Source organism: Rhincodon typus, chromosome 14, assembly GCF_021869965.1.
Source record: "Rhincodon typus isolate 14 chromosome 14, sRhiTyp1.1, whole genome shotgun sequence".
NCBI lineage: Eukaryota > Metazoa > Chordata > Chondrichthyes > Orectolobiformes > Rhincodontidae > Rhincodon > Rhincodon typus.
The window spans coordinates 11,322,459-11,338,590 of NC_063345.1; the positions used below are offsets into that span (position 1 = coordinate 11,322,459).

The following is a 16,132-nucleotide window of genomic DNA, read 5'->3' on the forward strand; positions in this document are numbered from 1 at the left end:
AGTTGCTGGAAAAACTCAGCAGGTCTGGCAGCATCTGTGAAGAAGAAGTCAGTTCTGAGGAAGGGTCACCGGACCCGAAACGTTAACTCTGACTTTTTCTTCACAGATGCTGCCAGACCTGCTGAGTTTTTCCAGCAACTTCTGTTTTTGTTCCAGGCAATGAACTATCCCTAGAGACCGACTGTTGATATTCAGGTGATGTAACTTAAGGTCAGTAATCTTGTGGTTTTGAAATGACATGCTGAAAGACACCAAATAAGGCACTTTGATGTCTCAATTAGTATGATGGCCTCACCTATTGTTGGAATTCAATAAAAATCTGGAGTTAGGAGACTAATAATCACCATGAATCCATCGTCAATTGTCAGAACAATCCATCTGGTTCACTTATACCCACAGTGAAGGAAACTGCCATTCTTACCTGGTCCGGACTGCATGTGACTCCAGACCCACAGCAATGTTGCTGACACTTAATTGCCCTCTGGCAATTAGGGATGGGCAATAAATGCTGGCCTGGCTAGTGACAGCCTCATCCCATGAACTAATGAAAGAAGTCAGTCATTGGCTTCTTGAAATATTGCTCTCATGTCGTGTTAAAGTTTGATTGATCCAACAGTGGAGGATTTCTTCATGAAAATGTGAATATTGGTACATTAACAAAATGGACTTGCAACTCAAGGCATCTCTATAGCTGTTCATTTCCTCGAGGAAATTATGACATCAGCCCCGTAGCTTCTTGGGAACATTCAAGGAGAAAGTCAGTTCTGATATAATCATTGTTAAATGCCTGAATGCATTTTCAGCACAAGACACCCAATCAAAAATGTACTTGCCCTACATGTATTTACTTCAATCATGTTCCTAACATGATTAATTTTTTGTGTTTATGAATTGTATGTGTGTCACCGCTGTTATATCACCATATTAATCACTTTGAATAAAGATTGAGTACTACGAGAAACTGATTTGGAATTGTAAGCTTACTGATAATTTTGCAATATTTTGACTTTTGACAAATAAATATGTAGCTAACACTTTTCAGTTTTAGCTATCTCTTACAGCTTATGGTCAATTAGCCCCCCTAATCTTTGCATCACTTTGACTCATTTTTATGACCTGCCTTCCGGCCGTCCTGAAATGTGGCCATTCTACCTTCTCATCAAGATTCCTGAAGCAAATAATGAAGAAAATTATTTCAGAATTTAGTTCACGGTCAATGTCTTAAATCTTCATATGTGAATATAATCGGACCAATGAAAGATAATTTAAGAACAAATTAGCATAAGAAGTAAGAGCAGAAATCAACCATATATCCAGTTGAGGAGAAAATTGCTGCAGATGCTGGAATCTGTACTAAAAACAAAAAGTCCTAGGAATCACAGTGCATCAGGCAGCATCCGTAGAGAGAGAGCAAGCCAGTGTTTTGAGTCGAGTTTCTGAATTGCCCATAAAACAGACAGTATGAATAAACTGATTGTTGTTAGGATGGGAGGCTGTTACTAGTGGATAGCGTATCAATCAGTGCAGGGGTAACAAGCTGCTCACAATCTCAGAATGATTTGGATGTGAGGGCCAAATGTAATCTTTCCAAATTTGTTGACATAAACTGGATGGGAACATAAGTTGTGAGGAGGATGCAGGGAGGGTCCAAGGGGACTGAGACAGGCTAAGTGAGTATGCAACAATCTGGCAGATGTAACATAATGCGAGTAAGTGTGAAGTTAACCACTTTTAAGGGAGCAAAAACAGAAAGGCAGTATATTTCTTAAATGGTAAGAGATTGGGAAGTGTTTGTGCCCAAAGGAAATTGAATGTTCTTGTTCCTGAGTCACTAAAAACTAGCATGCAGTTAATGCATCAATTATGAAAGCAAATGGTATGTTGGCATTCATCACGAGAGATTAGGTAAAGGAGTAAAGGTGTCTTGCTACAATTGTATGGAGCCTGGTTGAAACTACTCCTCATATATTATGTACAATTTTGGTCTCCATATCAGAGGAAGGATGAAGGTTTACCAAACTAATTTGCAGGATGGCGGATTATCTTATGAAGAAAGATGAGAAAACTGGACTTCTATTTATGGGAATACTGGATTTCCAAAGAATTAGAGATGATCCCATTGAAACTTACAAAATTCTTACAGGGTGCAACAGAGTAGATGTAAAAAACATGTTTCCCATACCTGTGGGTGTAAAACCAGGGAACGTAGACTCAGAATAAGGGGTATGCCTATGAAGATGAAAATGAGGGGAGTTTCTTTGCTCTGAAGTAAATAAATCTTTTGAATTCTCCAGGGAACTGTCAAAGCTCAGTCATTGAGAAGTCTCACAACAGTCATCAGTAAATTTCTGGAGCCTAATATCATCAAGGAACATGGAGATAGCCTAGAAAGTGGCAGTGATGCAGATAATCAGCTTTGGACTAGTTGAATGGTGGAGCAGGCTCAATGGCTTACTCTAGTTCCTATGTTCCTATAGTGCTTTGATTCTTCGGAATTATATCCAGTGAGTCTCTGGACATCCTACATTTTTGAATGGCTGAATTGTACTCATTTATTTCATTTGTGAATAGACTCATGCCTGATCACAAATCTGACTGACTTAGTGGTTTACAACCTGTCTGTGTTTCCATTGTTTTCTTCCTAAAAAAAGGAGATGCAAAGGAATTTCCCAGCCACAGTTCTTCAGGCTGTGCTATTGCCCAGAATACTGAAAGTATCCTTCTCCTGTTTAGAAGCCGCCGGAGCTAACTGTTTCAGATGAAGCGCAATGACGTTATTTGTTTTACTAATCAGTACTGTGCAAGTTGCTCTGTTTTTAATGTATCAAAAGATTAGGACTGCTCAACAAACAAAAAATTGTAGATGACTGCATTACTTTAAGTATATTGCCTGGCACTGAACTGCTTTTCCAGGAATTAAGTTTGTCAAAAACAAAATAATCATGAAAGAACAATGTCTCTTTTCAGATTTGCTTGACTTTCTGGTGGATCTTTCATGACTGTGTTATGGATGCAACGCAGCAAGATGTTTGAAAACCTTAAATATGCGGCTTGGTATATTTTTTTTGAATGAGTCATCTTTTAACTGAGGGAATTTGTTAGTCTCACATGTGCGTTCCACAATTGAGTTAGCTCAGATTTGTTGAATATGAAGATTTTGTGAGGTGACTCTACCAAGTCTTTGAACTGATGTCTTTGTACGCAGCAAATTAGTATCCATCCTCCTTGGTTTTAAAGTACCTGAGAACAATCTGGAGCAGCCCTTATCAAAGGCTTAAATGACTTGATGTTGGACTGATCACAGTTCACTGTCCATCCTAATGCTAATTCTCTGTGACTCCTCTGACACCTTTAACATGATCATTCATGTTGTAGAAGCTGGGATGACAGTGGGGCATAATTACTGAATATGAATGAGTTCCTGAAGAATATCAAGGTTCTGACTTGATATTAAATCATGAAGACATCCATGACTTGATCTGTAGAAAAGTCAAATAAAGAGAACAAATCTGCACAATGATCTTCTTATCAGTCTACTCTCAATCATCAGCAAAATGATGGAGAGAGTTGTGGACAGTGCTATCAAATGACACTTGTTCACCCATCACCTGTTCACCAATTCTGCACCAGACTTTGTATCAGGCCTGGATCCAAACATGATTATAAGTTGAATTGCTTCGGTGAGGCTGCTTTCCTTGGTGACAAGTAGGCGCTAAAATTACAAAACATCTGGAGAGAGCATGTTTGGTGAAATGCATTGATACGTGTTATACTGGCTGGTTTGTCATTGCTGGTTGATCTCTGCCTCTCATGTAAGAAATTTTTGTTTAATTTGTGGCAGCCATTAAACGCATTAAGTGAAATAAGGTGTCAGAAGTGTGGAAACGAGACTGAATGAATGTTCAGAGCTGTAAGAGAGCCAGCTACTGTAAAAGAAAATACACGAAGCAGGGATTAAAGCTGCAGTCTACAACTTTGAAGTGTTTGGGGAGTGGAGTCAGAATGTCTGTAAACTTTCCACTCTCTGCTGCTGAGGAAACGAAGGGAAAATGAGCCAGAATGAGAAGGTATTTTTGCTCTCAGTGGCGAAACTATGGAATAACTACAGATATAAGTTGGAAGCCAGAACAAATAAAAAGATTATCAGTGCTGGGAAAAGAGTGCCACAATGTATATTACACCCTAAATCACACAGCAGAACAGAAAACCCACACAAGAGAGGTTTTGAGGGCTTGGAAGAAACACTTTGAACCTTCTATCAATATCACTTATGCATAATATATGTTCAACATTGGATTTCAGGAAGAGAGAGAGAAACTATTGATCAATATGCGATGACATTGACACATTTAGTTGAATCCTGTGAGAATGGACAGCTGAAAGATGATCTTATCAAAGACAAGATTGTCTGCAGATGGATCGTGTCGTGAGAGTACATTTGCTGATAGATGAGATACTTAGTTTCATGAAAGCTACCAACAGGTGTAGAAGCTATTGAGGATGTCAGTCATCCGATGGAGTACATTAATGGAAGAACAGAGAAGGTTTGCATCATGCTGAGAGACATTTCGGGTCGAATGAGAACAACGTGTTGAAAAAAAGAAATATTTGCAGAAGAACCGGAAAAAAGATGATCAGAATGTAAATGCTTTGAAGGACTTTGCACAAAAAAAAAATTCCAGACTCGGGAAAGTAGTACTGTAACTGGAAGAAGCTGAATCACTTGTACACATACGCTCAGCAGGAAAAAGCACAGCTGGGCTGTGAAGATGGCTTTTGGAAAGATGTCAGGCAATGATTGTGACAAATCACTCTATACCCATACAACAGCTTGGCAAAGATGATAATTAGTTTGTAACTATTAGCATGAGCATCAAGTAAATGTGAAGTATCAGATAGAACCACATGCTTCTTGCAATATCATGAGCTCTGCAGACATGTGTGAATCAGCTCAAAATGGTGACCCAGACATGAAGCTCTCAAATAAGGCTATGTGATGGAATGATACTCATGCCAAGAGGAGAAATGAAGCCGAAAGCCGAATGCAATGGGAAGAATGTAGACCTGGACTTTCAGAGAGTAGGTGTTAAGCAAAATCTACTCATTTCAGCCGAAGCAAATCTAAAGATTGCATTTGTAATTCTGTGTGTGATTTGGAGTGTTTCACAGGCTGATACTGCTGAACAGAGCCCGGTAGATTACACAAGTATTTATCCAGATCTTGGATAAATTCCAAATGAATTCATCTCAAAGTAGATGAGGGTATAAGACTAACTCAGAATTTGCTGAGTAGAGATCCAGCTGCCCTCAAGTCCAGCCTGAAATACCAAATAAAAGAGGTGGAAAATTAGGGATTATGAAAGTGACAACTCTGAAAGATCGATTAACAACACAGTAGCAGTAAAAAGCCGAGAAAACAGAGAATCGGAACTGATCCAAAGATCTCTGAAAGTATCTCACTCCTCCATGCCAACTGTTGAAGGAATTTTGCCACAAATTGTTAAGGCAAAGGTGTTTAATATCCTCGATATGAAGAGTGGATACTATTATAGAGTTAGAGAGTCATACAGCATAGAAACAGGTCCTTCAACCCACCATCTCTATACTGACCAACAAAGTTGTTGAGTGAAGCCAGATGAAAGCAACAGTTTTCTAACTATATTCTGAATGCCATGTAGAGATGATTGCTCATGCTATTTGACATTTCTGTGGAGAGCAATGAAAGAAGCCACCATAGAATCTAGTACAACTGCTAGAGTGAGAACTTGCCAGATGACCCTGAAGTTGAATAAGAGAAAGATGCAATTGAAAATATCTGAAGTCAAGCACATAGGTCATGTGCTGACAGTGAAAGGTCTTTGTCCAGATCCTGACAGGTTGAGATGTGGCAGAGATTTAGCGACCAAAAATATGAAAGCAGATAAAGGATTTATTGGATTTGTGAATGATTTAGCAAAGTTCTTGCCAGGATTGTCAACAGACTGTGAACCTGTGAGCTCACTACTAAGGATGTGCGGTGGTATTGGGGCACAGAATGAAAAACAGCTTTCATTAGAATCAAACAAATAGTGATGATAACACCAGTACTGAAGTCAATATCAATGCGTTAGGGCCAGCTAATCAGGGCTTGGCAATCCTTAAGCAGCAAAACCAACCAGGCCATTAATGCAAACTGAACTGCTAAACTCAGATAGACAGAGATTGCTTGGCAATTGTCAAATTAACTCATGTCATGCCATTCCCAAACTACTGTCCAATGCTTAACATCTGTCACTGGGCAAGTGTTAGAGTCAGTTACAAAAGATGGAACAGTAGAACATTTATAAATGTATAATCAAATGGAGTCTTCATGAGGCAGAAATCCTGGCTGACAGATTTGTTTCAGTCATTTGAGAAGGTAACAAGCGGATAGATGTAGGGGGACTAATGGAAGCAATATAATTGAATTTTCAAAAAAATGCACAATAAGGTACTTCAGTAATACCCCAATAAGGCTACTTATAAAAATAGAGCCCATGGTGTTGTGGAAGGATGTGGCATGTCAAGAGGATTGGCTAATTAATAGAAGATAAAAATTTGAGATAAAGGGGGCATTTTCAGGAAAGCAACCTCTAACTAGTGAAATGCCACAGGGATTAATACTGGGGCCATAATTGTTTACAATATACATTGAATACTTGAATAACAGAAGTGAATGGTCTATACCCAAGTTTGCAGATGACACAAAACCACATGGAAAACCAAATAGTGAGAATGATACAATGAGCGTACAGAGGATATAGACGGATTAAGTGAGGTATGCAAAAACTTGACTGATGGAATATATTGCGGGGAAATGTGAGGTTATGCACTTTGGCAGGAAGGATAGAAGAACTGAATATTATTTAAATAAGGAAAGACTGCAGGAAGCTGCAGAACAGGGGGATTTGGGGGCCCTCATGCATGAAACATTGAAAGGAGGCTTCCAAGTTCAGCAGGTAATAGGGAAATTGAATGTTGGCCTTATTTCAGAGGGAATGAAGTGTAAAAACAGGGAGGTCTTGCTAAAACTAGGCAATGCACTAAACAGGTGACACCTGGAATACTGTGAACTGTTTTGTTCCCTTTATCTAAGGAAAGATATACCAGCATTGGAGGCAGTCCCAGGAGTCGAGGGGTTTTCTTATGAGGAGAAGTTGACAGTATTAGGTTTGTTCTCATGAGAGAAACATATAACATTACTAGGATCTTGACAGGTATATGCAGTGAGGTTGTTTCCACTTGTGGAAGTGTCAAAGGCCAAACAGCATAAGGTAAGTGTAAGGAGTCATCCATTTAAGACAAAAGTAAGGGGGACTTTTTTTTTCTGTGAGGATACTGAGTCTGTGAAACTGTTTACCATAAAGGGCTGTTGAGGCTGGGTCAGTAAGTATACTCAAGGTTGATATTGACATATCTATACTTAGTCAGGTGGAAAAGACAGGAAAATAGAGTTAAAGATGATCAGATCTACCACGATCTCATTGAATGATGGAGCAGAATCAATGGGCTGAATGGCCTACTTCTGTTCCAACAACTTATGATCTTATTTGTACACAGTGGACTGTTTGGATTGCCGTAGTATTGTGACCTCTACCTCTGCTGTAAGAACTGTCACTTTAGTTTGTGACAGCCAGTAAACAGACAACATGAACCAGACAGAATATAATCAGATGTATCCAACAGGCTTTTTAGAAAGGCAGATGATGTCTGACAAGCTAAATTGAATAATTTGGGAAGCAGCAGCTATGTGGACATAGAAATATATATTCACTTTCAGAAAGTCTTTAACAGTAGGCACTTGGAAAAGATTAAGGGCTATGACATTGAGACAAGGTAGCAAATGAGACTGAGAATTGTAAATTGGTTGGAATGAAAGTCATGGGATGACAGCTATGTTTATGAGGAAGATAAGCACAAATATGGATTGACTGGACCAATGGTATGTTTGCATTACAATTACAATGCAATTTTATAGCATTCTTTTGAAATTTGAAGAGGTTCAAAGGGTAGGCCGGGAAAAGACTGATTCCATTTGTGAGGAAATCCAACACTAAGAACCTCTTAGAAGTTCAACAGGGAATCCAATATCTTCATGCACAGACTGTTTAAAATATAGAAATTGCTCCCAGATAAAAAAGCTGGACTGAATATTATAGTCATTTAAGAAGCAGTTAGATAAAGGGAGGGATAAAGATATGAGGGAGAAAGGAATAGAAGGAAAACACTATGTGTTCTCTTACACCCTATGGACTGCAACAGTTCAAGAAGGCAGCTCACGAGAGTAATTCGAGATGGGCAGCTGGCTTCACTGGTGACCCCCAGATTCCATGAACAAAATAAAATGTTCTGCTTGTGTTAAACTTAGTATCGTGGGAGGAGGTTTATGTGGAGCCTAAACACCAGCTCCTAGCAGATGGACTGAATGCCCTGTCTCTGTGCTGGAAATTCACTGCATTCTGGATATTATCTGATTGGCCCATATGACTTTAAATCGCATTAAAATCCATTCTCCTCATTTTGCTTTTGATTGCAGCTGGTAATGGAATTCTGTGGAGCAGGCTCTGTAACTGATTTGGTGAAGAAAACGAAAGGAAACTGTTTGAAAGAAGACTGGATAGCTTACATCTGTCGAGAGGTTCTTCGGGTAAGTTTGAATTTGAAATCACAAAACTCATCTAATCGAGCTGCTATTTCAGTGTGACGCCTTTGGTTTACCTTGAACAAACATGCCTGAGGTTTTGGCCAGTCCTTCAGAAGGTGTAGTTTCTAACATGTGTGACTCAATGGCAAAGGTCTGAAGTTTAAGCAGGCCATTATGTTCCATTGAGATCTGAAAAAAATGTTTTTTTCGTCTTTCTTGCAGGAGTGTTGGTGCAATGTTTTAACCCTCATCAGAAATGTACCATCACCAGGCAAAGTTGTGACATATGACCTTTTGTTGAGATGGCTGATTATTGTAGCATTTGGCTATTTAGACACAAACCCCTCCCCACGACTGCATAAGTGCTGTCCCCTCCACACTTCACGACAGCTCTGATGAAGAGTCATCTAGACTCAAAATGTTATCTTGCTCTCTCTTTGCAGATGCTGCCTGACCCGCTGTGATTTCCAGCATTTTTTTGTTTTCAGTCGGCTATTTCAATTTTGGATATTCCAAGGGGAGATATTGCAGGCCGGAGAACTGAAGGGATAAGTTACGCTGTTTGGGGCCTTGGATTTAGAATAGCTGTGATTATCAGCATTTGGACTCTTAGTAAAATTCTTGTAAATAAATTTTTTTAAAAACTTACCACTAACCTATCACTTTCAGTATCTCTTCAATGTCCATTTTGAACAGCACTGTAGGTGTAATTACACCATATGGATGCAGTGGTGCAAGAAGGCAGATCACCATCAGCTTCTCGAGGGTTAAGTAGGAATGGGCAATAAATGGTGGCCTGTCTATGGTGCCCTTATGCTGTAGAAGAATAATCATTTTAAAAATACAATGCAGGTGCTTTGGGGTAAAATTGGGCAGGGGGACATATAAGAGGCAGAATTACATTTAACCCCTTTACATTTAGTTATTAAAGTTATTTTCTTCTACACCAAACCTTAGAAAGGATATATTGACTATTGGAGGGAGTACAAAGTAAGATTACAAGAATGATACCTGGACTTCAGGGTTAAATAATGAAAAGAAACTATACAAATTAGGTGAGATAACAAGGTGTAGAGCTGGATGAACACAGCAGGCCAAACAGCATCAGAGGAGCAGGAAGGCTGATGTTTCGGGCCTAGATCCTTCTTCAGAACTGGGGGAGGGGAAGGAGGTTCTGAAATAAATAGGGAGAGAGGGGGAGGCGGATAGAAGATGGATAAAGGAGAAGATAGGTGGAGAGGAGACAGACAGGTCAAAGAGGCAGGGGTGGAGCCAGTAAAGGTGAGTGTAGGTGGGGAGTTAGGGAGGAGATAGGTCAGTCCAGGGAGGACGGACAGGTCAAGGGGGCAGGATGAGGTTAGTAGGTAGGAAATGGGGTTGGGGCTTGAGGTGGGAGGAGGGGATAGGTGGGAGGAAGGACAGGTTAGGGAGGCGGGGACGAGCTGGGCTGGTTTTGGGATGCGGTAAGGGGAGGGGAGATTTTGAAGCTTGTGAAGTCCACATTGATACCATTGGGCTGCAGGGTTCCCAAGCGGAATATGAGTTGCTGTTCCTGCAACCTTCGGGTGGCATCGTTGTGGCACTGCAGGAGGCCCAGGATGGACAATCGTCTGAGGAATGGGAGGGGGATTTGAAATGGTTCACGACTGGGAGGTGCAGTTGTTTAGTGCGAACCGAGCATAGGTGTTCTGCAAAGTGGTCCCCAAGCCTCCGCTTGGTTTCCCCGATGTAGAGGAGGCCACAACAGGAACAGCAGATGCAGTATACCACATTAGCAGATGTGCAGGTGAACATCTGCTTGATGTGGAAAGTCTTCTTGGGGCCTAGGATGGGGGTGAGGGGGTAGGTGTAGGGGCAGGTGTAGCACTTCCTGCGGTTGCAGGGAAAAGTGCCGGGTGTGATGGGGCTGGAGGGGAGTGTGGAGTGGACAAGGGAGTCACGGAGAGAGTGGTCCCTCCAGAAAGCAGATAAGGGTGGGGAGGGAAAAATGTCTTTGGTGGTGGGGTCGGATTGCAGATGACGGAAGTGTCGGAGGATGATGCATTGGATCCGGAGGTTGGTAGGGTAGTACATGACGACAAGGGGGGTTCTGTTTTGGTTGTTACAAATTAGGCCTTTATTCTCCAGTATTTAGAAGGTTACGACATGATCTGATTGAAGTCTTCAAGATATTAACAGGAAAAGGCAGGGCAGATAAATTATTTGCAGTGGTTGGGTATTCTCGATCTGGGGGCATAGTCTGAGAATTAGGACCCAGCCATTCAGGAGAGATGTTAGGAAGCACTTCTACACACAAAGGGTGATAGATGTTTGGAACTCTATTGTACAAATGTCAGTGGATGTTGGATCAGCTGTTAATTTTAAATCTGAGATAAATAATGTTTCGTTAAGCAAAGCTATTAAAGGATATGGACCAAAGGCAGCTATATAGAGTTAGGCCACAGATCACCATGATCTCCTTAAATGGTCAAGTTCAGAGGTCACACAACAACAGGTTATAGTCCAACAGGTTTATTTGCAATCACAAGCTTTCAGAGCACCGTGAGGAGCTTGTCCACCCCAGTCAAACACTGGCACCTTCACATCATTGAATGGTGGAAGAAATTTGAGGGACTGAATGGTCTACGCCTGCTCCTAATTCCTATAGTATTCCTGGGATGAATATAGAGCAGGGGAGATCACTGGCATATCAATAACATCCGTTCCTGTGATTCTGCAAGTTTGTCTGTATTCTTTTTTCATTCATGGGATTAGGGCATCACCGGCTCGGCAGCATTTATTGCCCAGATGTCAGTTAAGAGTCAACCAAATTGCTGTGGGTCTGGAGTCACATGTAGGCCAGACCAGGTAAGGATGGCAGTTTCCTTCCCTAAATGGAATTAGTGAACTGGACAGGTTTTTCCAACAATCGACAATGGATTATGATCATCATCAGAGTCTTAATTCCAGATTTTTTTTAACTGAATTCAAGTTTCACCTTCTGCCGTGGCGGGATTCAAACCCGGGTCCCCAGACCTGGGTCTCTGGATTAACAGTCCAGCGATAATACCACTAGGCCATCACCTCTGTGTCCAATTACTGTCCAACTTCGCCACATTTATCCAAATCTTCCAAATGTGCATCTGGATTTGCACTGCTCCCACTGTAATAGATCCTAATACTAAAATAACTTTTTCACCAATTCTGTTATGTTGCATCCAATCCAAAGGAACTTAGTTTTATCAGCATCCACCCTTTGTCAGCTGATGAAAACCTGCTGTTATGCATGATATTATTTTTGAACCTGTTCCAGAATGCAGTGCTGCCACTTCATAGCAAAACCTTTAACAATATTCACTTGCTAAGATTGATGACACCAGGAAACATTTTGTCAAACCCAAAGATTTGTTCTCACTGAGGGACTCACTTTGTCAAGGAACTTCTTTAACTTGTGATCTGCCCCTTTCCAGCTGTGGTCTAACTCGTATTAAATTCGGAAATTTTCAGAATGGTCCCCAGACTTGAAAGGTTAGCTCTGACTTCTCTCCACAGATGCTGCCAGACCTGCTGAGTTTCTCCACCATTTTCTGCTTTTGATTTGCTTTTCCAGTATCCGCGGTTCTTTGTTTTTATCACATTAAATTCTGTTGTCCATTAACTTTGTGCTCACTGACCTCTAGTAAATCCTGGCTCAGCATTGCCTCGATTTTAGTAGTCTCTTTGTTTTCAGACTTCAACAGGGCTCTGCCCTCCCTGTTCATATAGTCTCCTCTAGCCCCACACATCCTTCAAGATCTCTGCTTTCCTCCAGTTCTGGCCTCCTGTACATTCTTAATTTAAGTGTTCCACAATTGGTGACCATACTTTCAGCTGTCTTGGCCCTGGGTTCTGAAATGTCCTGCTTTGACACCTCTACCTCTCTACCTTCTTGATTAATGGGTTCTTTTCAGACTGGAGCAAGGTGTAATGCAATTCACTAAGGGTCAGTGTCAAGATCTTTGCTTTCCATTTATATATTTATTGATTTAGACCTTGGTGTGCAGGCCACAATTTCAGTGTTTGCGAATGAGAGTAAAGTGGGCAGCTTTGTGAAATGTGAGGAGGAAAGTCTAGAACTTGATATGACAATAAACAAGTTGGAGAAATGTGAGGCAAGTGGCAGATGAAGTTCAGTGCAAATAAATTTGAAGTAATTCAGTGCTGTAGGAAAAATATAGATAAACAATGATGGGTACAATTCTAAATGAGGTGCAGGAGCAAAGGGACTGAGGTGTACATCTGCATATGTCACTAAAGCTGACAAGACAGGTTGATTTTATTTATTCACTTGTGGGATGTAGGCGACGCTGGCTGACCAGCACTTTTATTGCCCGTCCCTAGTTGCCCTTGAGAAGGTGGTGGTGAGCTGCAATCCACCTGCTGTAGGTTGACCCACGATGCCCTTAGGGAGGGAATTCCAGGCTGTTGACCCAGCAAGAGTGAGGGAACGGCGATATATTTCCAAGTCAGGATGGTGAGTGGTTTGGAGGAGAACTTACAGGTGGTGGTATTCCCATGTATCTGCTCCCCTTGTCCTTCTAGATGGAAATGATACAGGTTTGGAAGGTGCTGATAGGTCCCATGAAGGGACTGCATCGTCCTTTTATAGGCACGATCCCAAAATTTTTAGTTCCTTTTTTAAGCAGTTAATAAAGCTTTATTAATATGGTAAAAGAGCACAAAAGCAAGGTAATGCTGAATGTGCATAATATTTTCAACTGAATCTCAGTTTGGGGCAGCACAGTTTTGGAAGGGCATGAAAGCAGCGAGTAGAGTGCAGGAAAGGTTTGTGACAATGGTTCCAGGAATTAGGAAATTCCATTACCAAGACAGATTGTAGAAGTTAGCACTGATTTTCTTGAAAAATAAAATGCTGAGAGGATATTTAATATAAGTATTCAAAATCATGAGAGATATGGACAGTGTAGATATTGAATAATTTACTTCTTGAGAAAGGATTAAGAGCCAAAAGGCCCCAGATTTAAAGCACTAGCAAAGAAGCACAACAACATGAGGGAAAACATTTTCACACAGTGAGTGGTTAGGATCTGGAATGCACTGTCTGGAGAGTAGTGGAGATTCAATCAAGGCAATTCAAACAGGAGATAGACTGTTATCTGAGAAGTAAGAATGTGCAGAGCTATGTACAAAAGGCAGGAGAATGGCACGAAGTGAATATTTCAGTCAGAGATCCAGTACAAATAAAATGGGCCGAATGGTCACCCTCTGCACTTTAACAATTCTGTAATTAGCATCACTCTGGCCTTTGAGTCTGAAGGTGGAGATAAGGAATTGCAGTGATACTTCGGTGCATTTCTGAGGAAGTGCTGCATTATCATCCTCCAAATGAATTTCCCATTTGATTATTCGGGTAGATGTAAAACATTACAGCAGAAAGTGCTGTCAGCATCCAAGCCAGCATTCTGCCTTCTACTATCACTGCAAATGCCAAATAAGCCGGTTACTTATTTGATCAAATGGTAAATTAGCCAGTTATGCATTTCATCTGTAGGTTGTGGAAGGTTCACTGTTACATTTGCCCACAGTTCAAGCGTAATTCATTGGCTGTGAAGCACTTTATGACATCCTGAAATATGTAAATTATTTCTATCTACAGTGTTTGAACAGCCAGTGGATTGATGAATAAGTGTGTAAATAATATCCAAACAAATCCCCATGGTCTACTATCTAACTTTCTGTTGAATTCTCCTCACAGGGTCTAGCCCATCTACATTCCCACCATGTTATTCATCGTGATATCAAAGGACAGAATGTGTTATTAACCGAGAATGCAGAAGTAAAGCTGGGTAAGCATTTCTCTAAAATATCAGGAACTTTATCAGTTTTTGAGTAACAAGGAAATGATTTCAGAATCAGGACCAAATGGGTCATTTAGTGATGTATTTGATAAAGCTTTAGTTCAATTGACTCTTCAGTAATGCTCTTCCTGTGTGCGATTGACAATAGTGCATAGCCAATGATTGCTCCATTACATCTCAACTTTGCCTTAATTATTTATGTGTCATTCTATGTAAATGCATCCCTGACACCAATCTGAGTGACCAAGGATACAGTCCTTTATTTCACTGGTGTGATACTAAGCTGCAGAGACAAAGAGTTCCCAGGTCCTATTCCTAGAGTGCATTACCAATTGAAAACTATCATTGATTGGGGTGTTGGTGTCACTGGCAAGGCTAGCATTTGTCCCCCTTCCCTAATTGCCTTTGAACTGAGTGGCTTACCACATCATTTCAGAGGATTATTTAAAGTCAACAATGTTATTGTGGGCTTGAAATCACAGACCAGCTGAGGATGGCAGATTTCCAGCCCTGAAGGACATTAATGAATGAGATAGGCTTTTACAGAAATCAATAAAAAAAATTGGTCCTGTCATTAAGACCAGCCTACACTTCCAAATTTGTTAATTGAATTCAAATTCCATCATCTGCCATACTGGGATTTGAACCCATGTCACCCAGAACATGAGTCTGGTAGTTAATTTTAATATCTGGGGCATTAATTTTAAGCTTTGCTCCCTCATTACGGACTTTCCCACCAGGGAAACATCTTGTAAGCAATCACCCTGTAAAGTCCCCTCAGGATCTTATACATTTCAAGAAGCTCACCTCTCATTTTTCTAACCTCCAATGGACACAAACTGAACCTATCCAACTAAAAGTCAAACAAGTTTTGAAGAAGGGGAACTGGACTCGAAATGTTAACTGCTGTTTCTCTCCACAGATGTTGCCAAACGTGTTGAGTTTCTCCAGTAATTTCTGTTTTTGTTTCAAAACTATCCGACCTTTCTTCCTAAGATAGTGCCTTCATCTCAGGAATTTAGCGAGTAAATCTTTCATGAGCTGCTCATAAAGTAATTATGTCATTTTTCAAAAAAAAATAGGGAAGTCAAAACTCCTATACACTGCTCCAGATCTGGATCCTTTACAACTGTCGCAAAACACCCCCATCCCATTAAATGGCATTTGATTTGCCTTCCTAATGACTTGCTATACCAGAATACCAGCTTTTATGATTCATTTACCAGGGCATATAGTTTCCTCTATACCCATAGAGCTCTGCAATTTCTTTCCATTTAAATATTAGACTGTTTTTCTATTCTTCATGCCAAAGTAGACAAGTTCATACTTTCCCAGAATATACTCCAACTGCCAAGTACTTTTCCCTACTCACTCAACCTTTCTATATCCCTTTTCAATCTCCTTATGTCCTCTCTACGACTTCCTGCTCACCTACCTTGGTGTCATCAGCAAATTTAACAATACCTTTAGTTTATTCATCCAACTGATTGACTTAAATTATAAACAACTGAGGTTCCAACATTGATTCCCATGGCAACATACTCATTAGCATTTGCCAACATGAACATGTCCTATTCATCCCAACTCTCTGGTATCTATTAGCTAACCAGACTTTTAACTGCATTAATATTGA

The 16,132-nt window shown here is 40.5% G+C and overlaps 1 protein-coding gene across 2 annotated transcripts in view; it reads left to right on the forward strand.

Moving 5' to 3' along the window:
- si:zfos-2326c3.2 (mitogen-activated protein kinase kinase kinase kinase 4) overlaps positions 1-16,132 on the forward strand; it is a 254,941-nt gene that overhangs the window by 89,102 nt on the left and 149,707 nt on the right. For both annotated transcript variants that reach the window (XM_048605155.1, XM_048605156.1), the window contains exons 5-6: positions 8,555-8,665; positions 14,397-14,487. In XM_048605155.1, the coding sequence (XP_048461112.1) occupies positions 8,555-8,665; positions 14,397-14,487 (202 nt within the window). The remainder of the gene's footprint in view (positions 1-8,554; positions 8,666-14,396; positions 14,488-16,132) is intronic.